Source organism: Miscanthus floridulus, unplaced genomic scaffold, assembly GCF_019320115.1.
Source record: "Miscanthus floridulus cultivar M001 unplaced genomic scaffold, ASM1932011v1 os_2305_4_5, whole genome shotgun sequence".
NCBI lineage: Eukaryota > Viridiplantae > Streptophyta > Magnoliopsida > Poales > Poaceae > Miscanthus > Miscanthus floridulus.
In genome coordinates this window covers 66,715-93,823 of record NW_027098219.1, presented here as the reverse complement: position 1 = coordinate 93,823, position 27,109 = coordinate 66,715, and the positions used below count along the sequence as shown (strand labels likewise).

At 44.7% G+C, this 27,109-nt stretch overlaps 2 protein-coding genes across 2 annotated transcripts; one reads left to right on the top strand and one right to left on the bottom strand.

The window, feature by feature from the left end:
* Positions 1 to 435: 435 nt before the first annotated feature.
* Positions 436 to 5,265, top strand: LOC136534790 (brassinosteroid LRR receptor kinase BRL1-like). The gene is made up of 2 exons (XM_066527157.1): positions 436 to 746; positions 1,165 to 5,265. The coding sequence occupies exon 2, from the start codon at positions 1,296 to 1,298 to the stop codon at positions 4,935 to 4,937; it is 3,642 nt and encodes a 1,213-aa protein (XP_066383254.1). The 5' UTR covers positions 436 to 746; positions 1,165 to 1,295; the 3' UTR covers positions 4,938 to 5,265.
* A 3,652-nt stretch (positions 5,266 to 8,917) lies between these two features.
* Positions 8,918 to 12,287, bottom strand: LOC136534792 (ubiquitin-conjugating enzyme E2 5A-like). Its single transcript, XM_066527159.1, has 3 exons — positions 12,115 to 12,287; positions 10,369 to 10,586; positions 8,918 to 9,500 (listed from the first exon to the last, which is right to left on the bottom strand). Exons 2-3 carry the CDS (start codon positions 10,582 to 10,584, stop codon positions 9,270 to 9,272), a joined length of 447 nt encoding a protein of 148 aa, XP_066383256.1. The 5' UTR covers positions 10,585 to 10,586; positions 12,115 to 12,287; the 3' UTR covers positions 8,918 to 9,269.
* Between the last annotated feature and the right edge of the window lie 14,822 nt (positions 12,288 to 27,109).

Here is a 27,109-nt window from a genome sequence, read left to right as displayed (position 1 = left end):
GAAGAAGGTGTGACGGGCTAAGACCATCAAAGCAAAGGTGCACGTAGAAACAATAAGATACCCGAAGAATTCCTACTACTAGAAAAACAGAGAGCTCAAGACAATGAAATATCTTTTTTCACATCAACAAAGAAAAATCACAAACTACTCTATAATTCTCCAAGACAAATTCTTAGTGGAAAAAATGTAATAAACCTAAAAGGATAAAACTATAGAGGAATTTGTTTAAATTTGTTTGGGTAAGAGAGAGAGCTGGGATGGGATGGGAGATGCCAAAAAGCCGGGCTCGGGGGAATCAAATCCCAAGTTTGACCGGGCTCGGATGCTGAGACACACAACTGAGAAAGGAACGCCTTTTCCTACCCCTCGCAACAAGCCAATATTATTCTTCCACGGCCTCCTCTAGACAAATGGATTAATTTTTTGATTAAACAATCCGGCCCCTCTTTCCCGGGCTAATTGCCGTCGCAAGCAAACAAAGCTCGCCGAGGTTTTGTTAATCCGAAGTGCCAATGGCGGGGTTCAGTAGCTGAGTAGCGCCCTTTCTCTCTCTTTCCCTCGTCCTACTTAAATACTCTCAAGTGCCGCTGTGTGTGCTCTTCTACTTTTGCTTCTCTCTCCTCCTCTGCCCCTTCTTCTTCCTCCCCTCTGCGTCTTCGTCTCCAATTGCTGAAGTAGTAGGTTGGTTGGTCTGTTTCTGGTGTTCTTCATTCTTGATGAGGGGCTGGGTTCTTCGCTTGGCCAAGGTGAGCAGCAGCCTCTTCTTCGATTTGCTTTCGTGCCAGTAGTGTAGTGGTTTCGGGTTTGTTATTGGGTTGAAGAAATGTTTGGTTGTTCATTTGGGTACCTGATTAATCTTGATTTTTTTGGTGGCTTTCTGGTCCTCTGGTTTATATTCGTACAACCTGATTGGGTTCGTTTCTTTCGTCCCAAATTAGAGTTGGTTTTCTTCCCGGTATAGTTCATCATCATGGCTTCTTTGAATTTTGGAGGAAAACTACCTCGGGGGTTTGGTGCGCAGTTTGTGCCGATAATTTCGCATTTGCAACTGTATGACTATTCTTGGCACGGCGCTTTCCCTTCCAAATTAAGATTCCTTGTGCTCTTCTATCGTTTTGCTTCTTTGTTAAAAATGATTCGAGAATTTCCTGTGCGAATTTGCAGTGAGGTCATCCGCTCCACAGTCATGTGAAGTTGTCCAAGAATTCGGCAGGACGCAAGAACCGGCGGCCCTTCTTCTCCATTGTGTGCTTCTCCTCTTCCTTGCGACAAATCGAAGCCCGCAAATTGGAGCCATGTCCGCCTCCACGACGGCGGCCGCGTGGTTCTTTGTGGCGTTGGTGTTGGTGCTGCTTCATGTGACGGTGCCCGCCATTGCTGGTCCAGAGGACGAGGCGGCAGCGCTGCTTGCCTTCAGGCGTGCGTCCGTGGCGAACGACCCGCGCGGCGCGCTCTCGGGCTGGGCGCTGGCGAACGCCACGGCGGCGGCGCCGTGCTCGTGGGCTGGCGTCTTGTGCGCGCCGGCGCCCGACGGCCGCGTCGTGGCCGTCAACCTCAGTGGCATGGCGCTCGTCGGCGAGCTCCGTCTCGACGCGCTCCTCGCGCTCCCGGCGCTCCAGCGCCTCGACCTCCGCGGCAATGCCTTCTACGGCAACCTCTCGCACGCCGCGGCGTCGCCTTCGCCGTGCGCGCTCGTGGAGGTGGACATGTCGTCCAACGCTTTCAACGGGACGCTCCCCGCGGCGTTCCTGGCAACGTGCGGCGCGCTGCAGTCCTTGAACCTGTCGCGCAACGCCCTCGTCGGCGGTGGCTTCCCGTTCGCGCCGTCTCTGCGGTCGCTCGACCTGTCGCGCAACCACCTGGTGGACGCCGGCCTCCTCAACTACTCCTTCGCCGGTTGCCACGGCCTGCGGTACCTCAACCTCTCCGCCAACCAGTTCGCGGGGCAGCTGCCGGAGCTCGCACCGTGCAGCGCGGTCTCCGTGCTCGACGTGTCGTGGAACCACATGTCCGGCGCGCTGCCCGCGGGGTTCATGGCCACGGCGCCACCGAACCTGACGCACCTCAGCATCGCCGGGAACAACTTCTCCGGCGATGTCTCGGCGTACGACTTCGGCGGCTGCGCCAACCTGACGGTGCTGGACTGGTCCTTCAACGGCCTGAGCAGCAGCGAGCTGCCGCCGAGCCTCGCCAACTGCGGCCGCCTCGAGATGCTGGACATGTCCGGGAACAAGCTCCTCGGTGGCCCGATCCCGACGTTCCTGACTGGCTTCTCCTCGCTGAAGCGGCTGGCATTGGCCGGCAACGAGTTTTCTGGTACCATTCCGGATGAACTCAGCCAGCTGTGCGGCAGAATTGTTGAGCTGGACCTGTCAAGCAACCGGCTGGTTGGTGGCTTGCCGGCAAGCTTTGCCAAGTGCAGGTCACTCGAGGTGCTTGACCTCGGTGGCAACCAGCTCTCGGGAAGCTTTGTGGACAGTGTCGTCAGCACCATCTCCTCGCTCCGTGAGCTGCGGCTTTCGTTCAACAACATCACCGGGCAGAACCCGCTGCCGGTGCTGGCGGCGGGTTGCCCATTGCTCGAGGTGATCGACCTGGGGTCCAATGAGCTTGGGGGTGAGATCATGGAAGATCTCTGCTCGTCACTGCCGTCGCTGCGGAAGCTGTTCCTCCCCAACAATTACCTCAATGGCACAGTGCCGAAGTCGCTGGGTAACTGCGTCAATCTGGAGTCCATTGATCTGAGCTTCAACTTCCTTGTTGGTCAGATTCCAACGGAGATAGTGGTGCTGCCAAAGCTTATTGACCTGGTCATGTGGGCGAATGGCCTGTCCGGCGAGATCTCGGACATGCTTTGCTCCAACAGTACTACGCTGGAGACACTGGTGATGAGCTACAACAACTTCACTGGAGGCATTCCCCCTTCCATCACCAGATGTGTCAACCTCATCTGGGTGTCGTTCTCCGGCAACCGCCTCACAGGGACTGTGCCTCACGGCTTCGGTAAGCTCCAGAAGCTTGCCATTCTGCAGCTCAACAAAAACCAGCTCTCTGGTCCTGTGCCGGCAGAGCTGGGCAGCTGTATCAACCTCATCTGGCTGGACCTCAACAGCAACAGCTTCACCGGCACAATACCACCGGAGTTGGCTAGCCAGACAGGGCTTATTCCGGGGGGCATTGTGTCAGGGAAGCAGTTTGCATTTCTGCGGAACGAGGCCGGCAACATCTGTCCCGGTGCTGGTGTGCTCTTCGAGTTCTTTGGCATCCGGCCTGAGAGGCTGGCTGCGTTCCCAACCGTGCACCTTTGCCCATCCACAAGGATATACGTCGGCACAATGGACTACAAATTTCACAGCAATGGGAGCATGATCTTCCTCGACCTCTCCTACAACCGCCTCACCGGTACAATCCCGGCAGGCCTTGGGAACATGATGTTTCTGGAAGTCATGAACCTGGGGCACAATGACCTCAGCGGTACAATACCATATGAATTCTCAGGGCTCAAGTTAGTCGGCGCGCTTGACCTCTCAAACAATCATCTCACTGGTGGCATCCCCCCGGGCCTTGGTACTCTGAGTTTCCTTGCTGATTTGGACGTATCCAACAACAACCTGTCTGGTCCAATTCCTTTGACTGGCCAGCTCAGTACGTTCCCGCAATCCAGGTATGCCAACAATACTGGCCTCTGTGGCATCCCTCTACCTCCCTGTGGTCATGATCCAGGGCAGGGAAGTGTGCCATCAGCTTCATCCAATGGAAGGAGGAAGACCGTTGGGGGAAGCATTCTTGTTGGAATCGCGCTCTCCATGCTCATACTGCTGTTGCTGCTGGTCACTCTCTGCAAGCTCAGGAAGAACCAGAAGACTGAAGAGATGAGAACTGGGTACATCGAAAGCCTTCCAACATCTGGCACGTCAAGCTGGAAGCTTTCAGGTGTTCATGAGCCACTAAGCATCAATGTGGCGACATTTGAGAAGCCTCTGAGGAAGCTCACCTTTGCGCATCTCCTGGAGGCGACCAATGGCTTCAGTGCTGAGACTCTCATAGGCTCAGGTGGGTTTGGTGAGGTATACAAGGCCAAGCTCAAGGACGGCACCGTCGTTGCCATCAAGAAGCTGATCCATTTCACAGGCCAAGGCGACAGGGAATTCACAGCAGAGATGGAGACCATTGGCAAGATCAAGCACCGCAACCTTGTACCGCTGCTCGGATATTGCAAGATTGGCGATGAGCGGCTCCTTGTGTACGAGTACATGAAGCATGGCAGTCTAGATGTGGTGCTGCATGACAAGGCCAAGGCTGGTGTGAAGCTTGACTGGGCAGCAAGGAAGAAGATCGCGATCGGTTCAGCAAGGGGGCTCGCCTTCCTCCACCACAGCTGCATCCCCCACATCATCCACCGGGACATGAAGTCAAGCAATGTGCTTCTTGACAGCAACCTGGATGCCCGTGTCTCTGACTTTGGGATGGCGAGGCTGATGAATGCACTAGACACACATCTGAGTGTGAGCACACTTGCAGGTACGCCTGGGTACGTGCCACCTGAGTATTACCAGAGTTTCCGGTGCACGACCAAGGGTGATGTATACAGCTACGGTGTCGTGCTCTTGGAGCTTCTGTCAGGGAAGAAGCCAATCGACACAACTGAGTTTGGAGACAACAATCTTGTCGGTTGGGTGAAGCAGATGGTGAAGGAAAACAGAAGCAGTGAGATCTTTGATCCTACTCTGACAAACACAAAGTCAGGGGAAGCTGAGCTCTACCAGTATCTGAAGATCGCTCGCGAGTGCTTGGACGACAGACCAAACCAAAGGCCAACCATGATACAGGTGATGGCAATGTTCAAAGAGCTGCAGCTTGACTCCGACAGTGACTTCCTCGATGGATTCTCGATCAACTCATCGACGATAGATGAATCAGCAGAGAAATCAACGTAATTTTTTTTTTCTGATGATCCTTGCAGATTTTGATTCTCTGGAGGGATACAATACAACAGCTAGCTCAATCATTTTATTTAGATCCTTGCCTCCTTGTTAGGAAAAAGGTGGCCTCCCCCAATTTAGTAGGAAAAGTTGTGATTTTGATTCCAGTCACTGTAAATAGCACACAAGCATGCGAACAGGGAAGATGGGTAGGGTACAATTGCAGAAAAGCTGGTCTCTCCTGTTGCTGTTGGAGAGACCGGCGTGTATTTTGGAAATCAATCAAATTCCGAGCATTTCGGCATCAATGTTTTTGCTCAGACTCCATTTTGTTGCCTACATCTGAATTTTTCCTACTGTAATATGCAGTATTTGCAACAATTGATACACTTTTTTAGAAAAGTCAAAGTTTTCTTTGTGAGTCATTTTCGTAAATTTCTTGAGCGCAGCTATCTCTGTTTGACAAAACTGTTACACTGACAGTTTGCATAGCATGTTGGCTGAGGCCTGAGGGCATTGACAGAACCTGATCCGTAGATTTTGTTGACAGCACATGAAAAGTGAGTTGTACAGATAAAAAAAGAGAGAAGAAATTATGCTTCTCTGCTCGTCGAATGATTGCTGGGTGTGGTGGATGACATAACTAAGCAACAGAATGAGGGTTCTCATCAGTTGTGCATCCCCCTGAACCTGAACTGGATGGCCGTCTTTTCCTTTTGCTGACATGGTCTGTGATGGATGTAGTAGGTATGGTACCTGCCTGTCGTCCTGGTGGAAAAGACAAACTCAGCCTCACCCTCACCAGGAGAAGTGGAGAAGATAAGGCATTCATGGCTTGTGTGCATCTTCTTTCTGGCTGCGTGTATGAACTGTGTACTCAGCCTCTATAATAATCAATCGATCTATCAATCGTCTCAGCATCCAGCTTACTGTTGCATTCACTTGGAAAGAAATGAGCAGCTGACTGATCTCAGGACGCTGAACCTTGAAGAGAATAAACATGATCCACACTTCCAATGCGTGTATGTCAAAACTGAAAACTGAAAATGTGGTGCTTGCATCTCCATTTAATTTTGATCTGGACACTTAAATCTTTTCAGACTTGAATACCTGGGTTGCTTCCTTAACCTCAATTCTCAGGAAGGACCCTAACTTTCTCACTGACCAAACAAACGCCTTTCCTTTCTTCAGATAAAAATGAGGTGGGCAGAGAGAGGGGCAAGCGTCGCTTTCAGTAGTTTCAAAAGGATTTGGTATCTGTTAGCTGAGCTAACCCAGGATAAGACAGCACGGCAAGCGTGCGGCCGCCCGCACGTGCGCACACACACGCGTCGCCTTTTTCGTTGTCAAGGATCTCATTCATAATCTCATTTCGTGTTGAATAGTCGAGCATCAAGTCAGAAGCGTGTGATGGCCGATAAGTGCGACGTGATTTAGGCAGGAGTATCCAGACTTTGGAGACGACAATGACGACCCGTGCCTTGGTCACCTTCTTCGACGTACAGGAGAGTAGAACGACATGAACCATGGGACCAGCAGCAGCAAATCTTGACAGCCAGTCACCTCATCTCTCCTTCTCCTATGGTGCCGGAGCCGGATTGGTCCGGAACGTCCGATAGGTTACGGTAAGTTCCATTGCTCATTTGATCTGAACCGTTGATCCACGCGTTGGACGGTCTAGAACGGATGCCGTGGGTGGCTACTGCTTTTGGCATCCCGGCACAGGGTTTTTGATCTCTTTTGATTTGGTGTCACCATCACTTTACATCTAATAAAAGGGCGCTCTATGCACACTGATCTCAATTTGGGGCGCCCTTTACGTCCAAAAAGGCACACAGATAGTACTCAGCCAGCTGATTGGGTAAAGTGAGTGTCGCGAAAAGGTCAAACACCATTTGCGTGTTCCTTTGGGTTTAGGATCTTTTAGTAGTTGGGCAGTAGAGATACGCTTAGAAATGCAAGTGCCACGGATGGGATGCCTATACATTGTTTATTTTTTACTCAAGATGAAGACTTGCATACAATACAACTCAAGTAACTTGGTCTTTGAGGTGCCGTCCTGCAGATGCAATTAGGTTCTATGATGGTCATCAGATTACCTGCAAATGTCCATGTCTCATTGCAATTCTCTGCTGTTGTTTGTTTAACTGATGCTTGGTAATTTTCTAGTATATATGTTTGCTACATAGTCTTGTGCGCAACATTTGTTTTTCATTTTTGTTTTTGGATTTCTGTTTGTCCTCTGTCAGAGCATGATCTTGCCTGTGGCTCCGTTCGCTTCGCTGAAAAAACAAGACGAAACACTGTTCCGGCTGATTTGTTGCGAGAGAAAAATATTGTTCCGACTGAAAAAATAAGCTGAAAAACACGGATTATAAGAGAAGCGAACAGGGCCACGGGTGCCTGTACAACCTTTCACAAGTATGTACACAAGTGTCAGGCTTTTCCCAGCGAGCTGGCTACAGGTATACCAAATGAAGACCTGTACTAGTCTTTACAGGTAAACAACTTGTTCGCTTATTGGTTTCAGCCAGCCCAAATCAACCAGCCAACAGTGTTTTTCTCTCACAATAAACCAGCACCAGCCAGCTCAAACCAGCTCAGAAACCAACCAGCGAACAGGCCGAAAAAGAGAGAAAGTACTGATGGAAAATTCTCATCGGGTAATTCAAAATTCAGCCTTGTCAACCATGGTTCCTGCAGTCCTGCCTCCTGGTCTAACATATAACTAACCTCATCTTGTATGTAAGGGATTCCATTCCTACTAGTTGATCGGGAAAAAAAAAACAGCTATAAATACCACAAGTGACCTGATACAGACAGACCAAACTGGCCGGTTGGCCATCAGACGCAACCTCTTCTGTCCATCTCGAAGAAGAAAGAGCAGTCTATGACTTTCTACTGCTAGTGCAGATGAAAGCTGGGAGAGGGTAAACACCAGAAAGCAGCAGCGTTGCAGAACAAGTATGGTCACGTTCAACCAACATTGATGTACCTGACAGCACTGGCGGAGCCACGTTAGGGCCATCCTGGGCGCCGACCCCCCTTGCTCGGGATAGATTTGCAAAGAGAGCCTGTGTCTTGAGTAGCATACATGCACATTTGAAAGTTACAACTACGCATACACATCTGCATCACTGCATGGCCTAGCTACATGCATTCATCTACGCCACGACTAAACTTGTATTAGCTTTTTTTTTTAGTCTAGCTGCTTCCATCCTGATGATGCTAGGAGTATATTTCAACGCATTATTACAAAACTTAATTAGCATTTGTGTTTAACTCATCTGGCCGTTTCAAATGAGTACTGCTGTTGTTTCCCCTGTTTGCATGCAACTGCATTATAATATTTCACTTATATTATTATGTTCGCTTGGAGAAATTCTGAAGGAATTTGGATGGTTTGGAGGAATGCTGGAGGAATTTGTGAGAGAAAAACACTGTTCCAAATAAAAAAAGAAGCGGATCAAGTCGGATTTAAGGGCACGCGAATGGGGCCACATGTCTATTTAGCTCTCTTGTTCTACTTAAGAAGGACAAATGACAATTAGTAGGAGTTCATCTTGCAACAGCTTACACTCATCAGGTAACACATAGTACACTGCATATGCATTAATTTGTCTATTGATATATTTAATTTAGCTTACAAACTCCTCCACTAGAATTGTATAGCTGTGTTATATAGAAAGAAGATTATGCCTATAACTAGTGATTAGTCACAAGACTAGAATTGCCCCCCCTTGAATTCTAACCTAGCTCCGCCACTGCCTGACAGTTTCAATGAGACATGCAAAAGTTTCAGCAAGGCAGTAGACCTGCAAGCCTCTTCAGTAAATAACTTGAGCCATTTGGAAGTAGTGGTTGCAATTGTAACAATATGTAACTGAAGAAATTGGATTTTGGGTGTGTCCGATTTGTCAGCAGGCAACCAGGACCACTCCGTTCGAGTCACACAGTGCAGACCCACATGTCTCAAATTCAAGACCACTGGACTGTTAATGGAGAAGGGAAGCAAAGCCATCATCTGAATTATAACATCTTCACAACATACAAACTGCTACTGGTTTCTTGACAAGGTTATACATGCAAATTCCATGGCCACAAATGCAATTCAGGGAACAAAGTATAAACCAAGGTTTTGGCGAAGAACTCAGACTTATCCAGTTTCAAAAGTACTGTACACACAGAGAAACTTTGTTCTGAGAAGCTAATATAATTGACACAGCCATCTGGGCTCTTAACACGGTATGATGATCTTTGCTGTGCCCATGACAGGAAACCAACCAACTTAATTCTTACAACGTCGTGATGACCTTTGCAGTGGCAATATTGTTCGGTGAGACAGAATCATCCCATTGCATACTTCTGGGTCCAGGCCCGTGCAGTTTCCTCATAGCGCTGCCTCTGGTTCTTGTACATGTGGGCGATCTCAGGGACAAGGGGGTCGTCCGGGTTGGGGTCAGTGAGGAGCGAGCTGATGGAGAGGAGGACCTTTGATATGGTCAGTGCAGGGCTCCATTGCTCCTTGAGGATATCAAGGCAAATGCTCCCATTAGAGTTGATGTTTGGGTGGTAAACCTGTATTTTCTCAGTGAAACAATCAATTGAATTAGTTGCAAGAAGGATAAATAGCTTTAAACAGAACCAGAATTGTGGAACAGTTCAGATTGTTTCAGTATGCAAGTTTATAGTATCGATCAAGGTGATATACTTGAATGACGGATTCTTTAGATTAATAACTAAGAGAAAATTTTCCATGCTGTTTTGATAGCATGAGACTACAACCATTCAGCCTGATATATCAGAAATACTACTACGAACTGTTAGTACCTATTTTTGTGAAACCTGTTGTACTCTAGCCTACAAAACTTTAGGAAGAAACTCAAGGGAATCAACATGATTTCAGTTGCATATAGCAAGGCCAGTGAACAATTGCTGCAGACTGACACTTTCATATCTGAACTTCAGGATGCTAGGAAGTACTCATATTTGAGCTCTGCCACATGACAACTTATCCATTATCCATTGCGTTTCAAGCGTCACTAGTACCAAATTTCAGGAAGAAAAATAACTCTACTAAACTGCTGAAGCAAGTAAAATGTGTTTATTACGAAGAACAAGTACTTAAGGATTCAGCATGATCTTAACTATTTACTTCACATTAGGAAGAAAAACCAAAGTTTTGAAAATAAAATGGTGATGTAGAGAAGAACTGGGCATGTTTTATTTTGCACAACAGAGAAAGAGTTTTCACAATTTTGTTTTGACATGATTTTGGAATGGGGCCTTTTCATCATGAATTTCAGACCACACGTATTGCCTAGTATGTTAATAACAAGGTCATGCGCAACCATGACGATTGGCTAAAGAATAGAGGTTTGAATACTTGTGCAGAATAAAGGAATATCAAAAGGAGAGGGAAATCATATTAATAAGATCAGCTCACTTTTGTTTGGAAGTTCACTTTTGGAGGCTTAAAGGGATAGTCAGGAGGAAAATGGATATTAACAAAGAAAACCCCTCCTGCATAGGGGCTGTCGCTAGGACCCATGATTGTGGCCTGCCAGTGGAATAGATCCTCTCCAGCCGGCCCTGCACTGCATGATGTCGGTGGGTCCTTTTGCAGATCCATGAGTTCCTTCTGAATCCTTTTGCTTGCCATATCTGAGAAAGAGTATATAGTGATCGAAAGAATGATGAACATGGTCAGAAATGACTTTGTGGCACAGCCACTGTCGGTTTGAAGTTTCAAATGAATTTCTTGGTATGATTATCACAAAGTCTGAACAAATTTATATGAATGTTCCACAAACTCCATCAAAGTATAAGGAATGCTGAACTAGAGTTCAAACATATTAGGAGGTCAATGACCATCTCTCTTCCTTTCCAAACTTTTCTCTTTTGCAAAGAAGCAGGGACAGTCAATATTTATGGCTGTTCAAAGTGTCACATGGATCACATGAGTCATGAGAGAAATATGTTAAAGGAATTTTCGGCCATTGGCTAAGTTCATTAATTAATAAGAAGCGATCACTGTAAGCAAAAAACAAAAAAGCAGCTCAATACTCCCCCGTCTGTCAAACTTCTTTTATCTTTGACCAAGTTTATAGAAAAATACACCAACATCAACCACATCAAATTAATTTCACTAAATTCTCCATGAAATATATCTTGATTGTTGCATTTATATGAACTTGTTAATGTTAACATCTTTTTTCAAAAAGGTACTAATTTGAGATTGCAGATAGACTGAATCATATTCTCGAGAGTAGCTGTTATCACTTTGACATCTAGCTAGATTTGCACATGTCCAATATGACACCATTGCATTCAATACTGACATTACCAAAACAAGTTCAAAGAAAGATTGTATCAGCACAAATAGCATGAATACAAATGACTAGTAATACTGTTAAACTGTTAGAACATACTTTCAAGTAAGCATATTATGATTGTCGATGTATATCCAAGTCTAGCTATTCCAATCCAAGCAGGAACCACTCAATCGTTGTGGTAAATAAAAAAGACAGATCTGCTCGTCTATGCTTTCCCCCAAAAGTCAAGCTGTTTGCATTCCCCCTTCAGATGTTAGCATAAAAGATTTGAGTTCTTTCGGCGAAATGGTAAGTATATCAAAGATCAATGTAGAGTGAGATAGACAGCTGTTCGATAAAATTCAGGTAGGAGTTATGGAAACTACTAATTCGAAGTTTTGAATGTAGATTTTACAGAATTGGACCTATGTCCTGTGCATTCAGAAACTAAGAGACCAATCAACTAATCCTCCATCCTAATTAGTTAGTGCAGTGCTACATTTCCTAATCTTTTGTCTGAAATTTCCCGATCAAAAATCTTGAGGTATCTTTCTAGATATTCACAAGCGGGCCTTCTCAGAATTTCAAGATTCTATGAAGGTAGAAAAGAAACAGTTAAGTTCCAGCGAAAAGGTTTCGATCATCAGTTCTTTCTCCCTTTTCCTAAAAGTCAACCCCAATCCTAGAAAAATCAAACTATTGACTATCGTTCTCAGGCACGAACCAGATGAATTCTTGCATCCCTTGCACCCAAGTAAACCTCACAATTAAGCAGCAAGCCAAACTGAAGCATGTCAGATCGCACTGCATCATGAACCCGACGAGCAAGAAGTAGATTCCAATGAATCAAGAGAGATGTGAAAGAAATCGCAGATTACCTGGAGAATTTTTGTCTGTGCTGCTCTGATGGATATACGTGGAGAAGGAGGGGAAGAATCTCGATCGCCGCAAGGCTCTGAAGGAGGGGAATGGGATTATAGGCGTGGGAGACCAGAGATGGAGTCGTCGCTTCTCTTGATCGAGTGCAATTGGCTGCTGCGTATTATTTTAACCGATTTCTGCTAGGCTCACTCGGTTTAGAAAAAATATAAGGACTAGGCATGTTTGAACGAGAGAAGGCTAGTTGTTAATTGTTAGTTGGGCTAAAAATTAATTTAAATTAGCTAAGATTAGCTGGATAGTTGGCTATCAACTAGTTGAAAGGTTAGCTAAAAATTAGTCCATTTATTAGCTCTGGATGCACTACTAATTTTAGCTAATTTTTCAGCCTGTTCGCTTGTTGGTTTCAGCCAGCCCAAACCAGCCAGCCAACAGTGTTTTTCTCTCACAATAAACCAGCATCAGCCAGCTCAAATCAGCCCAGAAACTAACCAGCGAACAGGCCGTTTAGTTAGTTCTAAATTATAAGACGTTTTGGTTTTCTAGATTCGTAAACTTTGCTACGTATCTAGATATATGTTATGTCTAAATTTATAGTAAACGTTATGAATTTAGAGATATCAAAACATCTTGTATTTTGGGACGGATGGAGTAGCAATTCGCTCTAATATCAAATAGGTTCTAAAGACATGTATGGTACACGTGGCTACTTAACGGTTGAAGTTATAAATTAGCCAAAATTAGTTATACTTGGCTAACTAGCTGAATAACAACTAGTTAAAGATTTGACTAAAAAATAGCCCCACCTATTAGTCCTCCTATTTGATGCACTAGAGCTAATTTTGGCTAATGGAGGTTAGGAACAAGGAGCCGACTAGAGGGGTAAATAGTCTTTTTTAAATTTAATAGCTACGACTAATCAAAATAAACGAGGAATTAAACTACTTGGTCTAACCAAGATAACACCCTTTACCTAACACAAGGGCCTTATAAAAGATCTTATACAAGTTATGTTTAAGGGTGGAGCTAGAGGAAGCTCACCTAATCAAGTCTAGTTGGTAAGGTCACACAAACATATGCAACTAGTCAAGTGAGTACAAGAGAGCTCCTACACATGCTAGTGAGCAAACAAACACTATACAAGAGCTACAATAGTACTACACTAACACTACTCAAGCTACACAAGCCAGAGAGCAAAGCTACTTAGCTCCACATACTAGTGAGCAAAGACTATTGGCGGTTTTCGACATTTGTAATGGCTCGAACAGACACTACTACATACTTCTTAATATATGATGGAAAATTTCTATCAAGCAGTGTTTGTAATGGTTTCAAGTTTCATCGTGGATTAATCATCATGGATTAACTTGCATGACAGTTATTGAGAAATCATCACAGATCAACGCAATCTGTGACGGTTCTAGACCATCATAGAATAACCCAAGGCCCAATTAGCCCAATCAATACTCAATGCCGCTATGACAGAAAATAACCGTCATGGATGAATTGACACACTATCATAAATGCTTATGTGGATGTTTACATGGATGATGACGTGGATGCTTATATCATCAGCTCAGCCCATTTATTAACAGGCCAAAATCAAAGGTGGGCCAATTTTCAGCATATTTTCAGTGCAATTTCATCCATTTTTCAGCCCAATTCCAGTCATTTGGATGCATCGCGATCACCAATTTTTAGTGTACTTTTCAGCCCACTAATATAGTACATTCAACAAATAGATACAACCCATATACGCAGCCCATTTTCACACCTACAACAAACCCATTTTCACACATACAAAATACCACAACCCACTTTCACACATAATAACCGATGCTTTAGGGTATTACATTCAATTGGGACTTTAGGGCATTTTGGTTGAACAGTGTAACTACCCATGACATAAATTTGGGAGAAATTTGGATATTTGATACCAACTAGCTATGACATAAATTTGGACAAATTTTGATATTTGCACGCCTTGCTGGTTCTAACACCCAATCTACACGCCTTTCAAAATTTAATACTGCATGTACAGATTCATGTATTTTAATCTTTTTATTTATTTTCTATTTCTTACATCTTCTTTTTTCTATTTCTATGCCAATAATTTAAAGGATGATTTTGGCCTTGTCCTTCGTCTCATTTCACCAATTGGGATCCAATTGATCTTTGGTCGCGCGTGCATGCCATTCTCTTAGGTAGATTTTGATTGGGAGGCAAGGTGGGGTGGGATGGTCCTAACTCTGGTTTGAGGGACGGGATGACTCCAATTTCTATTTGGTTGACGAGGGCGAGACTAACCCATTTTTTGTTTGGTTGAAAGGATAAAGAGGATGAGATGGATGATGTATTTAACATCGTTAGACACTGTTATAGGTAGACCCCACATGTTAATCACTACTACACAAAAACTTATCCGATGCATTTTTTAAAATGGCCTCCAAGGCGGTTGGGCGGCTGCTCGCCACGGTTGTTCGTGGCAGGGCAGCTGACACAGCAACCGCCTCGGATAATGCTTAACCGAGGCGGGCAATGTAAAGGAACTGCCTCGGTTACCGCCTATTAACCGAAGCGGTTACCCTAACGCAACCGCCTCTGTTAATATATATTAACCGAGGCGATTGCCTTAACGCAACCGCCTCGGTTAATAAGCATATTAACTGAGGCGGTTCCTTTACATTGCCCGCCTTGGAAGATCTACACTAGGCCCAACAAAAGCCTGTATCCAATCCACCTATCGGGCTTATATATACTGGAGTTAGGGTTTCTCATCTCCCACTCTCTCACTTCTCCCTCCCTCCCTCAGTAGTCTCTCCCTCCCTCACTTCTCCCTTAGGTGTCGCTTTCTCTCCCTCCCTTTCTTCTCACGGTGCGGTGGCCCGATGGCGTGGCCTCGTGCAGGCGCGACGGCGTGGCCTCGCCCGAGAGCAGGCGCATCCTCGTGTGGGGGCAGCGGCGCGGATTCGTAGCCACGGTGGCCTAGCCTCACGGTGGCCTAGCGCCGCCATCTCGCGGGTGCGGTAGCCCGGCCTCGCCCTCCCTCCCCTGCGATGGCGCCCCTTCTCCTCCACGACGGCACCCCTCCTCCCCCACGCCCTCCTCCGTGATGGCTCCCCTCCTCCCCGACGTGTCGGATCTAGTGGTGGAGTGGCCCGATCTGGCCACCCATGCTCCCTCGGTGGTGGGTCTAGTTCTAAAGGAGCAGATCCAGTAGTGGTGTGACCGGATCTGGTAGCAGAGGCGGTGATGCATCTAGGATGCAGGCGGTGGCAGCGGGGCCACGCGGAGCAGGCGGACTCGTCGGTGGGCTCTGAAACGGGCTCGCTGGTGGGCTCTGGGCTTTTTTGTTTTTTAATTCTTGAACTGCGGTGGGCATTTACAAGACGTCCGCCTCGATTAATCAATTAACTGAGGTGGTTGCGTTAAGACCAGATTAACTGTGACCTTTCAACGCTTAACCGCCTCGGTTAAGCCATTTTGCTCGTCTCGATTAAGATTCCTGTAGTAGTGAATGTTCATAACATCTTTATTTCTTTTATATGAAAAATTGCTGCCAGATCTCACACATAAAAAAAGGAAAAGGAATAAACCAAATCTCACTGATAACAAAGCTTCCATCAAATCACGCATAAAAAATCCTACCAAATCTCATGCTAGCGTGAGAGGCAATGGGCATGCTTGAGCCCGCGTGGGTGCTCGCCGCCACGCCCCGCACGCCCGCATCGGTGCTCGCCCATCCCCACTTGTCCCACCCCGTCCCACCGATCTGTGGGGATGAGTTTGGCCCTAGATTCCATGGAATATTCCTGCTGGGATGTTCTTGACTCCAGAAGTCCCCCAACCAAACACCAGAAAAACAGGTCCATCCCATCCCTATCCCACCTAGTCCCCTCAACTAAACATGGCCTTATAGAACAAATGCACGCTAGTCCTTCCTATCTCCCATGAAGAATAGAACATGCCGTTGCCATAGCCCAAGAGTTTGAGCGGCTAGGCTTTTAGCGGTTTTTTATGTTCGTAATGGCTTGCCCTGTTCGCTTAAACTTATTAGCCTGGCTTATCAGCCATGGTACATTATTTTTCACTCACAACAAATTAGCGAACAATACTTTTTAGTTTGACTTTTCAGCGAAGTGAACAATGTTTTTCTCCTTTGAGGTCCCTCTCGAGTAAGCCTCTCACCGCATGGTCCTTTGGTGTGAAGCCTCTACTTGCATGCCCTTTGTGGCAGAACCTCCTAAGAAATCGGGCCCACGTGCATCTATCGTTGTCTCAACAGACCTTTGATAGCATACACAAGTTCCCAACAACTTAACAGGTCTGTCGGGTGTCCTCGAGAAACCTAAATCATCCACGATTCTTTTTCGAACAGGATCCCAATCACAGACATTGCAGATTACAACAGTTTATTCAAATATATACATCAGAGTAAAAGACAGCGGAAGTTTTAAGATAACATAGTTTACAAACCAGTTGTTTTCAAACTTATAATACCATAAGTGTCATACAACCATAGTAGCGGGATAATATTACATTATCATTATTTATTTCACACAAAGTAGTGCCTTGTCCAAAGGCCATTCATCATTCCTCATCGTCATTGACTTCAAACACAGACATGCAGTAGGGACCAAAATAAGCCTACGCATGCGACTCACCTGCAACAAGGGTTAACAAACCCTGAGTACAAAAGTACTCAACAAGACTGACCCGACGTAACAGGGGGTGAATGACTTTAAAGATGCAGGTGTTGGGGTAAGGTAAGGATGTAGCAAGATTCAAAAGTTATTTACCAAAAGCTTACTATTCTTCATCCTATTCTCAAGTTTTACCCCTAAGTCCTTTTAGTTCATTATCTCAAACTAAGTGTACATTTCCCATATTCCAAGCCTTCTCATTCCATTCTTTTCTCATGTTTTAGTAATTCACCAGTCCTGCATTGCTTCTGTAATGATTCGAGTCTCCATATCCGCGGAGCACCGGCAATTCGAATTGATTCAAGTCCCAGCTAGGGATTCCTTATCACACGACATATGTAGAACTTAATCTTACATATATCAACCTCGCTACCGGTTCCTCCTATACTAAGCCATCTCCACGCCACTCGAGAGCACAGCACACCTCAAATCCGACCACATTCTAGCCACGAGGGTACACGCTACTCCCGCCATCTCTCTACTCCCAGTGTGTGGGCATTCATCTTAGTATCGGATTAGCCGAAGTAGGCTTACCGGAGTATGTGACCAGTACTACAAAGTGTCTCGTTCAGAAGATCCACAATGAGTGGCCTTTAAGCGACATAGTCGGCAACATTACCCAACATTTAAGATAAGTCACCCGACTAGTCTCTAGTTCATTCTATCTTCTTTCTTTCTTTAGCCAGTATGCCATCTTTGATTGTATCAAAACTTTTACTTTGAAAGCCTACCATAAAGCATACTAAGCATTTTACGCCTTTGTAAATGAAAACATCTTCAAGGAAGGTAAACGATTAACAAGGTAGGTAATGCATCAAGTAGGTAACATTTGATTAAATCAACTTAATGCAATAGGTAACATAGGTGATAAACTTTTCAAAGTAAATAAGGTAATGGTTTAATGCATAAACCGGGGCTTGCCTTCGTTGACGATCTTGGGTTCCGGATCAGTACGACAATTATCGAATCCCGTAACCAGGGATTCTTCCACAACTTGCTCAACTAGAATCGTTTCACTCTCGGATTCTACATGAAATAATAACATCTGCTTCAACATGATGATAATGTAAACATGATGCTTTCATGGTGCATGAAATATAATAACACCTCAAATACAACTTTCCTTCACGGTACAGTTGCAAGCCAACAAAACCAACTTGCAATCCTACCATCAAGGACCACATAAGTGACTTGACCAAATTGATCTTGAAACCCTACTGGTCACAAAACATGACCAAAACAAGATCAAACACTAATCTAACACTTAGGGTTTACTTTTATCCATTTTTCAATTAATTTGGAAATAAGCCCAAAAATGAACTTGTTCCAAATGACCTCAAAATTTTATGTAAGCTTCCTCATGACAAAATAGTGTACCAAAATAAAATTCATAATTTTTGGAGTTATATAGTGGCCTACAAAAATCATGGAAATTACATTTATTAATTAATTGACTGAATTTTTTAACATTAAAAATTTATTTAAATTTCAAGTTTCATATTTTTAAACCATACTAGAACATGTATAGAAGCTACACACAAATTTTTAGAATTTTTGGAGCTATGATTATTTTCCTATAAATTCCCAAAGTTTCAGCACTATTTAAAATTCAGAAATAACCAAATCTCACTATTCTCACTCTCTCTCTCACTAACAGCCAGGCCTCACTCGTCAGTGACACAGAACAAGGATACGGCGGCGCTGCCATCACCGGTTGGCCAAAATGTGCCGGCGGTGATGTTCCGACGAGACGGACTGCACCAGCACGACCTATGCCACCCCGCGAATCCATCCCAGCCCTCAGAACGGCATCAGGCGCACCAGAGGGAGCTTCATGCCGGCCATGGCGGCGCGGGCACGACGGCGCACGGGGTAACCACGGCTACGGTGCAGTAGAGGCTAAAGCGAAGCGAGCATCACGCTCAGGAGCTCACCATGAATACGACGGTGTGCTTGATGAAGGCAGAGACGGGCTAGAACGTCCTGGCCACGGCGAGGTCAATGGTGGCGGTACTTCTGCCGGCTCCGAGGAAGAAGGCGTTGCACCGGGTGATTCCGGCCAACCCAAGCGATGCGAGCAAGCCGAAGAGAAGCGCAAGGTCGAGGCGATCACGCTGGTGTAGCTAGGCACGACGGACACGGTTCGACGGCGGCTACGGCGAGCGGCGAAGCTGATCGGTGGCGGAGCAGAGCAGAGGAAAAAAACGGAGGACGACGATGGTGGTGCTCCTATTTATATCAGGGAAGAGCGCGTCTGGTGTCGACAGCTCACGCACGAGCTCGCCATGGAGCTTGCTGCGTGTCACCGCGTGAGAAAGCGGCGCAAAACGATCGGCGGCGGCAGCTGCGTGGCGCCGGCGGCAAGCAGGGAGTATGCCATCTTTGCCACTACGTCTATTTTGCAAATTACTCACAATTTTTCTAAAGAAGTTGAAAGTCTCCAAAAATGAAAGTTGCTAAACTTTTCAAACTCTACAACTTTGCTTCAAGGAACATTTTCAAATTCTGGCTCCATTTTGAAATTTGAATTTGGGGTACATTTGAGCATTTGAATCATTTCAAAATTACTCCAAATTTTATATGTAAACTTTAAAAACTTTGAATACCAAAGTTGATCCTTATTAAATAAGCTTCAACTTTGCTTTTTGTCACAACCCCAAATTCCAAATGGATTTTGAATTAGATAAAAGGGGCAAAAAGGACTTTTATGGTTTGAATTTGAATTCAAATTTGATTTGTATACCTTTTTACTTATCTTTGATTTTTGACCAGTAACATGGCCCATTAGGGTTATTTGAGTCAATTGACACATGGTCTCACATGATCATATGAAATTTGACCCTTGTGGTCATGATCTTTATTTAGGGTTTTGAATCACATCACATAAAATAACAACATTATGAAATAAAGCTTATTTAGTGAATGCATTCAAAATTTTCTACTTTATGAATGCTTTGCAATGCATATGATGACATGTCAAGTTTTAGTGCTAGGTCAAAACACCAGAGGTGTTACACCCTTCTCCACCACATTTTTTTTGGATAAGAGAAGTTTTATTAATTTCAAGATTGTTACATCGAGACGATCCAAAAATGTTGAAGCACTTCTGACATCTACATAACCATGATGTGCATAACACCGTACATTATGTTTAAGCACTTGAACAAATATGAGAATCACATCATTACGTAGAATATAATAGACCAAGAAGACACATGTAAACTTGAGTGGTGTATCTATTACAGTAAGACCTTAGCTTGTTACTCGAAAACAGTCTCATTAATTAAACTGTAACATGCATATGTGTATGCGTGAGTTGAGCAGGGAAAAGTGATGTGTGCCGACTGCCGGCCGCAGCCAGAAATATCCAGGTAAGCTTATTGCATATTAGCGGGAGGAGACGTGTGTGGTGGACATTAAGGATGGCAACGGATCGGGTTTGGTGCGGATATCCGCGGGTTTCGGGTTCTGCGGGTTCGGGTTTGGGGATGTTTTTTCACCCACGGTTTTCGGATTCGGGGCCCCGAAACCAATCGGGTTCGGTTTCGGGTTTGGTTTTTCACCCGTGGATATCCAATGGATATCCGAAATAAATCATGTGGAATTAAAACTCATGTTTTATAATATACTAATAATAATTTGTTTACTTAGATTATTACATTTATTTAAAGTTGACTCATGAAAATATTTATTATTTGTTGCCTCTTGTTTATACATGTGAATATGTGTATATATATCCGCGGGTTACGGGTATCCATTCGGGTTTCGGGTATCCGTTCGGGTTTTGGGTATCCGCGGGTTTGGTTTTGGTGATGGATTTCCACCCAAATCGGTTTTCGGGGCGGATTCGGGTTTCGGTTTTGGGTGCACGGAGACTCCACCCGATCCGAACCCGACCCGTTGCCATCCTTAGTGGACATGACTCTATCCATGGACAGTGCCATGCTCTCTCTAACCCTTTTTATCCGCCGTTCCCTTGCTTTAGAAAAAATCAAACAAACTTAATTTTAACCAAATATATACAAGAAAATATTAATATATATGATACATAATTAATTAGATAGATCGTTAGATCTATTTTCATATTAAATTTATTTAGAGATATAAATATTGTTAATATTTTGAGCAAACATAGTCAAAGTTCAAAAAGTTTGACCCACACGTTGCTCATAGCAACAAATATAAAGGGACAAAGGAGTATATAGTCGCTTCAATAATATGAACAGCTGAGCACGTACACACTGACCGGCCCGGCACGCCGTTTGTAATCTTGCAAGCCCTGTTGGATTCTTGTAAATGAATTGGCTCGCTCATCACGCAGACGTAGAATATCTAGGACTATCGTCAGCTCTTTGTGCTCATCCTAGTGCTCATGCACACACTTTGCACAAGCTGATAGATGGTGATAGACGATCGAGCGAGGAAATTATTGGAGTAAAACGAACTGTACACACTAGAGCTGGGACTTGCCGTGCCATTTGGAGACGGGTTATGGCACAATCTTTTAGCACGGCACGACACGAAATATTTTGGGCCGTGCCGGCACGACATGAGGGCCGTGCCGTGTCTAAGATCTCAGCACAGCGGGCCACATGGCCTGGCCCGTATTTTGGGCCGTGCTTGGATTGGCACGATAGGAGAATAGCACGTAGACACTTCTACAACTATACAATACAATTTTATAACATTTACTATACTATCTCTCATCTCTTGAATATATTATGAAAATCATTAAAACTTTAATAAAAATAGTACACACAAGATATATATATATATATATATATTTACAAGCGAAAAAGAAAACTAGCAAAGATATTTGGAGGGTCGTGTTTGGGCTGGCACTACCCGAAGACGTGCCGACAGTGCCACGGGCTGAGCTTGGGCCGAAGAAAAGATTCACCGTGCCATATCAGTATGGCCCGACGTGCCTCCCGTGCCTAGAGGGCATGACCCGAAGCAGCACGAAGCACGAGAGGGCCCAGCCCAAGTCCCACCTCTTGTACACACGTTGGATGCTTTTTCTCCTTTCCGACGACCTATATATGCTTGCATGCGTGGCCTTAGGAAATTGAAACGGTAGCTAGCTAAATCATCAATTAATTGAATGGAAGACGACGCGAGATAGCAGCAATGTGGATCCATGGACATGGACGACCTACCAATACCGAATCCATCAATCATATGAGTTGGATCGTACGCATGCATGCATGCCTCCGTTTGAAAGCTTGCTTGCGTGTTTATCATTCTGCAGCTCGATCGATCATCAAATCTGATTTGTGGGGGAATGCAGCAACACGCTGAACCTGCAGCTCTCCCGGCCGCCAACCGTATTATTGCACATGCACACACGATGACGAGGACTTTCTCATTTGCATGCTTTCCTTTTCCACCAGTCAACGATATATATATATATATATACCCTGTAGTTGGCTACAAAATAACTTATTCTGTAGCCACTTTGAGTTACGATAATTACTATGTTAATTTTTGAGATTATAGTAACTCCTTACTAAGTGGTTTACTATAACGTTATGGTAAATATTTCTATGTGTTATAGTAACCCAACTATCGTAAATATGTATTGACATTATCGTAAATTAGTATATAAAATTATAGTAAATGGAGGTGGCTACAGAATAACTTATTTTGTAGTTGGCTACTGAATATACTCTCCCTATATATATATATATATATATATATATATATATATATATATATATATATATATATATATATATATATATATATAGTGCAGCAAGTAGGGGTGAAAACGGTATGGATATTTTCCGACCGTATTCGAGACCGAATTCGTTTAAAGGGTTCATATCTGTCTGTATCCGAGTCTGGATATTCAACATCCGATACCGTATCCGTATCCGAATACTCAAATCGCATATTTATAATGTCGATATCCAATCGTATCCTATCCGATATGGTTGACACAATCCGTATTCGAATCTGAATCCGGACAGAAATATAAAAACAAATATAATATCAGTGATATCCGTTCGATCCGTTTTCATCCCCAATACTTCCTTCATTCCAAATTATAAGTCATTCCAAGAATCTTAGATAGTCAAAGCATCTCAACTTTGACCAAAGTTGGTGAGAGAATTATAAATATTTATGACATCAAATAGATATACTATAAAAATATAATAGATGAAGAATCTAATGATACTTAGTTGGCATCATAAATGTTATTATCTTATTATATAAATTTGATTAAACTTAAGATGCTTTGACTTTCCAAGATTTTTGAAATGACTTATAATTTAGGATGGATGTAGCAGTAAGATTAGTCAACTCTGCACGGCCTAGCTATAAGAAGAAGGCACATAGCTACTCCCTTTTCACCCACCAAACTCGATCCATAACTCAAAACTTTCTTCCCTAGTAGCTAGCTGTAGAACGAAGCCGTGATTGTGGTGGTGGGCTACAGGCCTACAGCCAGTGGCGGATGTAGAACAAGATTGAAGGACGTTGGTCTCTTCTTCCTCTCTCTCTTTTTTTTCTTTCCTCTACCTCTTCTTTTTCCTCACCCTCCCCATATTTCCATTGATGCACCGGCCCCTCCCCCCCCCCCCCGCCCGCCGATCCACGCTGCCTACAGCCACTCAGCCATGGCGTTCTTGCTGTGCCTGCTTGTGCTATCGTCCGTGCATCAAGCGCTGGTCGTCGCCACCGCTCTGCAGCTGCAGGTGGCCGGCCGCCGGCGATGTTTGTGTTCAGGGACTGTCGATGTTTAACCACCGATAGCCTGCCACGGGGGTACCCAGGGTAGTATGTTCAGGCTTCAGCGTATGCAGAACTCGACGGTAAACGCAAGAGACAGTCGATTTATCTTGGTTTGGGCCCTCGATTGTGATCGAGTAATAGCCCTACGTCCAATCGGCCTGAGCCTTTGCATTGGATTGATTATCAAGTGTCGTACAATATTTTTTCTCTGAACTCCCGATCCAAGGAGCCCTGCCTTCCTTTATATAGTCAGGAGGCCAGAGTCCTAGTCGGTTTATAATGTAGAGTCCTAGTAGAATTACAGGGTAGTATTACTACTAGGATTACATGGGAAGAATCCTAGTTAGACTAGATCTTCTCTCTTCATTGTGGGGTATCCTGTGGGTCCTGCATCGACAAGCCCTCGAGCATTTCATGGTTGAACTCTGGAAGCCTCGTCTTGTTCCTCTTGTCGAGTAGGAACAAGGGTCGTCTGAGTGCTTTCTTTAGTGAAACCATGTAGCGCTTCTTTGGATCTTCGAGTGGTGTGTGCTTTTTGAAATAAAGTTCATCCATCTAGGTGTAGCCCCCGAGCCTCTTGCTATTTGGAACAAGGAGCTGGAGGATCTTGCCTTGAAATTGCTCTGTTTCTTCATTGAAGGTCAAAAAGAACTTGGATATGGCTCGGTCCGGGTTCTTTTTGTCGTAAGGTCTTGAAGTGGTCTGCCTTGAAGAAGTCTTTTCTATGACGTGCGCTTTTTGGAAGAAAAAGTGCACTCACTGAGTGTAGCCCCCGAGCCTCTTGCTATTTGGAACAAAAAGTTGGAGGGTCCTGAATCTTTATGTTGTTTGAAAATTCCTGTTTTGAAGAAGTCTTCTGAGTGATGTGCGCCTTTTTGAAGAAAAAATGCACTCACTGAGTGTAGCCCCCGAGCCTCTTGCTATTTGGAACAAAAAGTTGGAGGGTCTTGAACCGCTGTCTTGAACAAAAAGCGCACTCACCGAGTGTAGCCCCCGAGCCTCTTGCTATTTGGAACAAAAAGTTAGAGGAGGGTCTTGATTCTGGGTTGTTTGAAGAATTGAAAACCTTTCCTGTTGCAGTCCCCGAGCACATTTCTGGGTTCTTTTATTCAAAAAGAACTCGGATACAGGGTCTTGGCATATTCTTTGGTAGTTTGTTGTTGTCAGATATAGTTGTATGGTGGTGGTTGATAGTAAATGCTGTTTGTTCATGAGTTGTACAGTGTTGGTATATTCTTCCAAATATGCTTGTTCTTGAGTACTGCTCCTTCACGCCTGAGTCCTCTTTCATTGAATTTTGTCTTTTCACTGTGTCCTTTGTTAGGTTTGTTCCATTGGTGCTCTTGGTCCATGTGCACCATTTCTTTGTCCTATAAATATCTTCCTTGTGTGCTGTTTTGATTCATCGAGCATTTTGTTGTGTGGTCTGAGATCTGCGTAGTCATGAATATGGTAGTTTGTGAAGTAGAGCAGCCTCCGGGTGTATTTTGCAGTTCTTGTGTATCTTACCGTAGCTGGAGGGAGTCTTGTGATAGGGATTAAAGGTAGACTAATCCTGCAGCAGCATGTACTTGGAAGTACGTGGTGGTAGTCGGAGGGAGTTTTGTGATGTGGGATACGTTCCTTCATCTGGCAGTTCTGGGTTGATCCTCGTCGCCTGCCCTAAGACTGTCTGGTGCAGATCAACACCATATCCAGCATCACATCAGACTTGGGTAGACAGATGCCTGCCGGCCTTCTCTGCTCCATGTTGTTCCACCGTGCTGCTGATTTCCGCCTTGGATGCACTACGTCCGTCCTTTGAAGAAAATAGTGTAGCCGAGTGCGGTTTGTTCTATCGAGTAGCAATTTGGAACACGTAGTCGTTCTAGAGCCTAGGTGTGTCCGGGTTCCTCTTTGCTACCTTGCTTGTCGTAGTACCGAGTTCGTTGGGTCTTGTAAGATGTGTAATCTTCTATTTTTAGAACCATTTATAATGGAAAGAATCTTGTCTTCTGAGTTGTCATTCTTTATCCTGCTGATGTCCCGGTTGTTTGTGAGATTTCCGAGTTCTTTATCTAAGAACCAGGTTCTTTGTGTTCCTTGTGAGGTAACCCTTCCATTGCTTCATGGTTGATGGGTTCTTTTTGTAGCAAATATGAATAGCTCTGTCATGGTGCTGGATGGAGAAGTCTGAAATCTGCCCATTGAACTATACCGTTGTGTGGAGATGTGCCGTCCTGTTCTTTCAGCTGTGTCAGTTGTGGTGAGAGATGGACCGTTGTATTCTCGTGCATTGCTTAAACGGGCCTAGTGGGCCATGTTTTTACTGCTGTAAAATCTATTTAAAGGCCTTTCTACTTGTTTTCTTTGGTACCCTGCCTTTGCCTTGAAACCCTAGCCTTCGAAAATCCGCCGTCGCCATTGCCGCCGTCATCTAAGCGCTGCTTGTCTGAGCCTTCTCGATTCTTAGTGCCCCATTGCTTTTCCTATTATATGGGTAAGAAGAAGTCGGCGAGTAAGTCCCAAACAACCTTTGTCGATGAGGAAGCATCGCTCTCCGTTATTGAAAATCAAGAATTCATGGCCATGAGGGTTGCTCAGAAGATCTGGCTGGCTCCGACTATGACTGAGGACCAGTTGCGTGAGCTCATGAGTGATGGTCTGCTCTAGAGCAAGGAGTTTGCTGATTGGAAAGCCCCAGGCGAGCATCGGGTGCCAACTCTAGGTCTTGGTGAGATCGTTCTTTTCATCTCCTTTATCCGTGCTGGGTTCTACCTTCCTGCTTCTGCTTTTCTTCATCGATTCCTCGGCTATTTTGGGATTAGCTTGAATCATCTTACTCCCAATGCTGTCCTTCATCTTTCTGTTTTTGTTCATCTTTGTGAAACTTTCCTTAGAATTCCTCCTTCTCTTTCTCTCTTTCGTTACTTCTTTCGTCTAAAGCCACAACCCTGCCGCGATGACACCAATGTTCTTGGTGACTGTGGGATTCAGTTTTGCCAGGGTCTTAAGAGCAAATTCTTTGACTATGACCTAGTTGATTCTGTGAGGGATTGGCGTGCCGACTAGTTTTATGCTGCCAATTTGATTCCTCCTCTTTCCGTTCATTCTAGATCTAGTCCCTTGGTTAATGACCAATGGGAAAAGAACCCTCTGACAAAGGATGAGCTCCAGATGATCAAGCCATTTCTTGAAAGGATATGTACTTTGAAATAGCAAGGCTTGACCGTCTTTGGGATCATTTGTAGTTTTCTTTGCCGTAGTGTTCAGCCTCTGAAGGAGCGGAAAAATTTTGGTTTTGAGTACTCAGGGGCAGAGGATCCTTCTCGTATGGTCCCTGCCCTTGAGTTGACCGATGAGGAGGTGCTCGAGCACCTTTAGAAGATGCTAAAAGGAGTGAGCGTCGTCCCACACACTGTTCTTGAGTATTGCGCTAACAACCCGCCTCCTGCTGTGAGTTATTTTTCCTTATTCGGGTGCTTTTTGTATTTACTTTGCTGTCTTCACTTTTGCTTATTCTTTCTTTCTTTTATAGGAATTGGGGCATAACTTCATAGACCCTGTCTCCCTT

Excerpts from the sequence above, each read along its gene's own strand:
- LOC136534790 (XM_066527157.1), top strand. The coding sequence starts at position 1,296 with ATGTCCGCCTCCACGACGGCGGCCGCGTGGTTCTTTGTGGCGTTGGTG.
- LOC136534792 (XM_066527159.1), bottom strand. The coding sequence starts at position 10,584 with ATGGCAAGCAAAAGGATTCAGAAGGAACTCATGGATCTGCAAAAGGAC. Across the intron at positions 9,501-10,368 it reads AAGTGAACTTCCAAACAAAA|GTTTACCACCCAAACATCAA; the intron begins GTGAGCTGATCT and ends GAGAAAATACAG.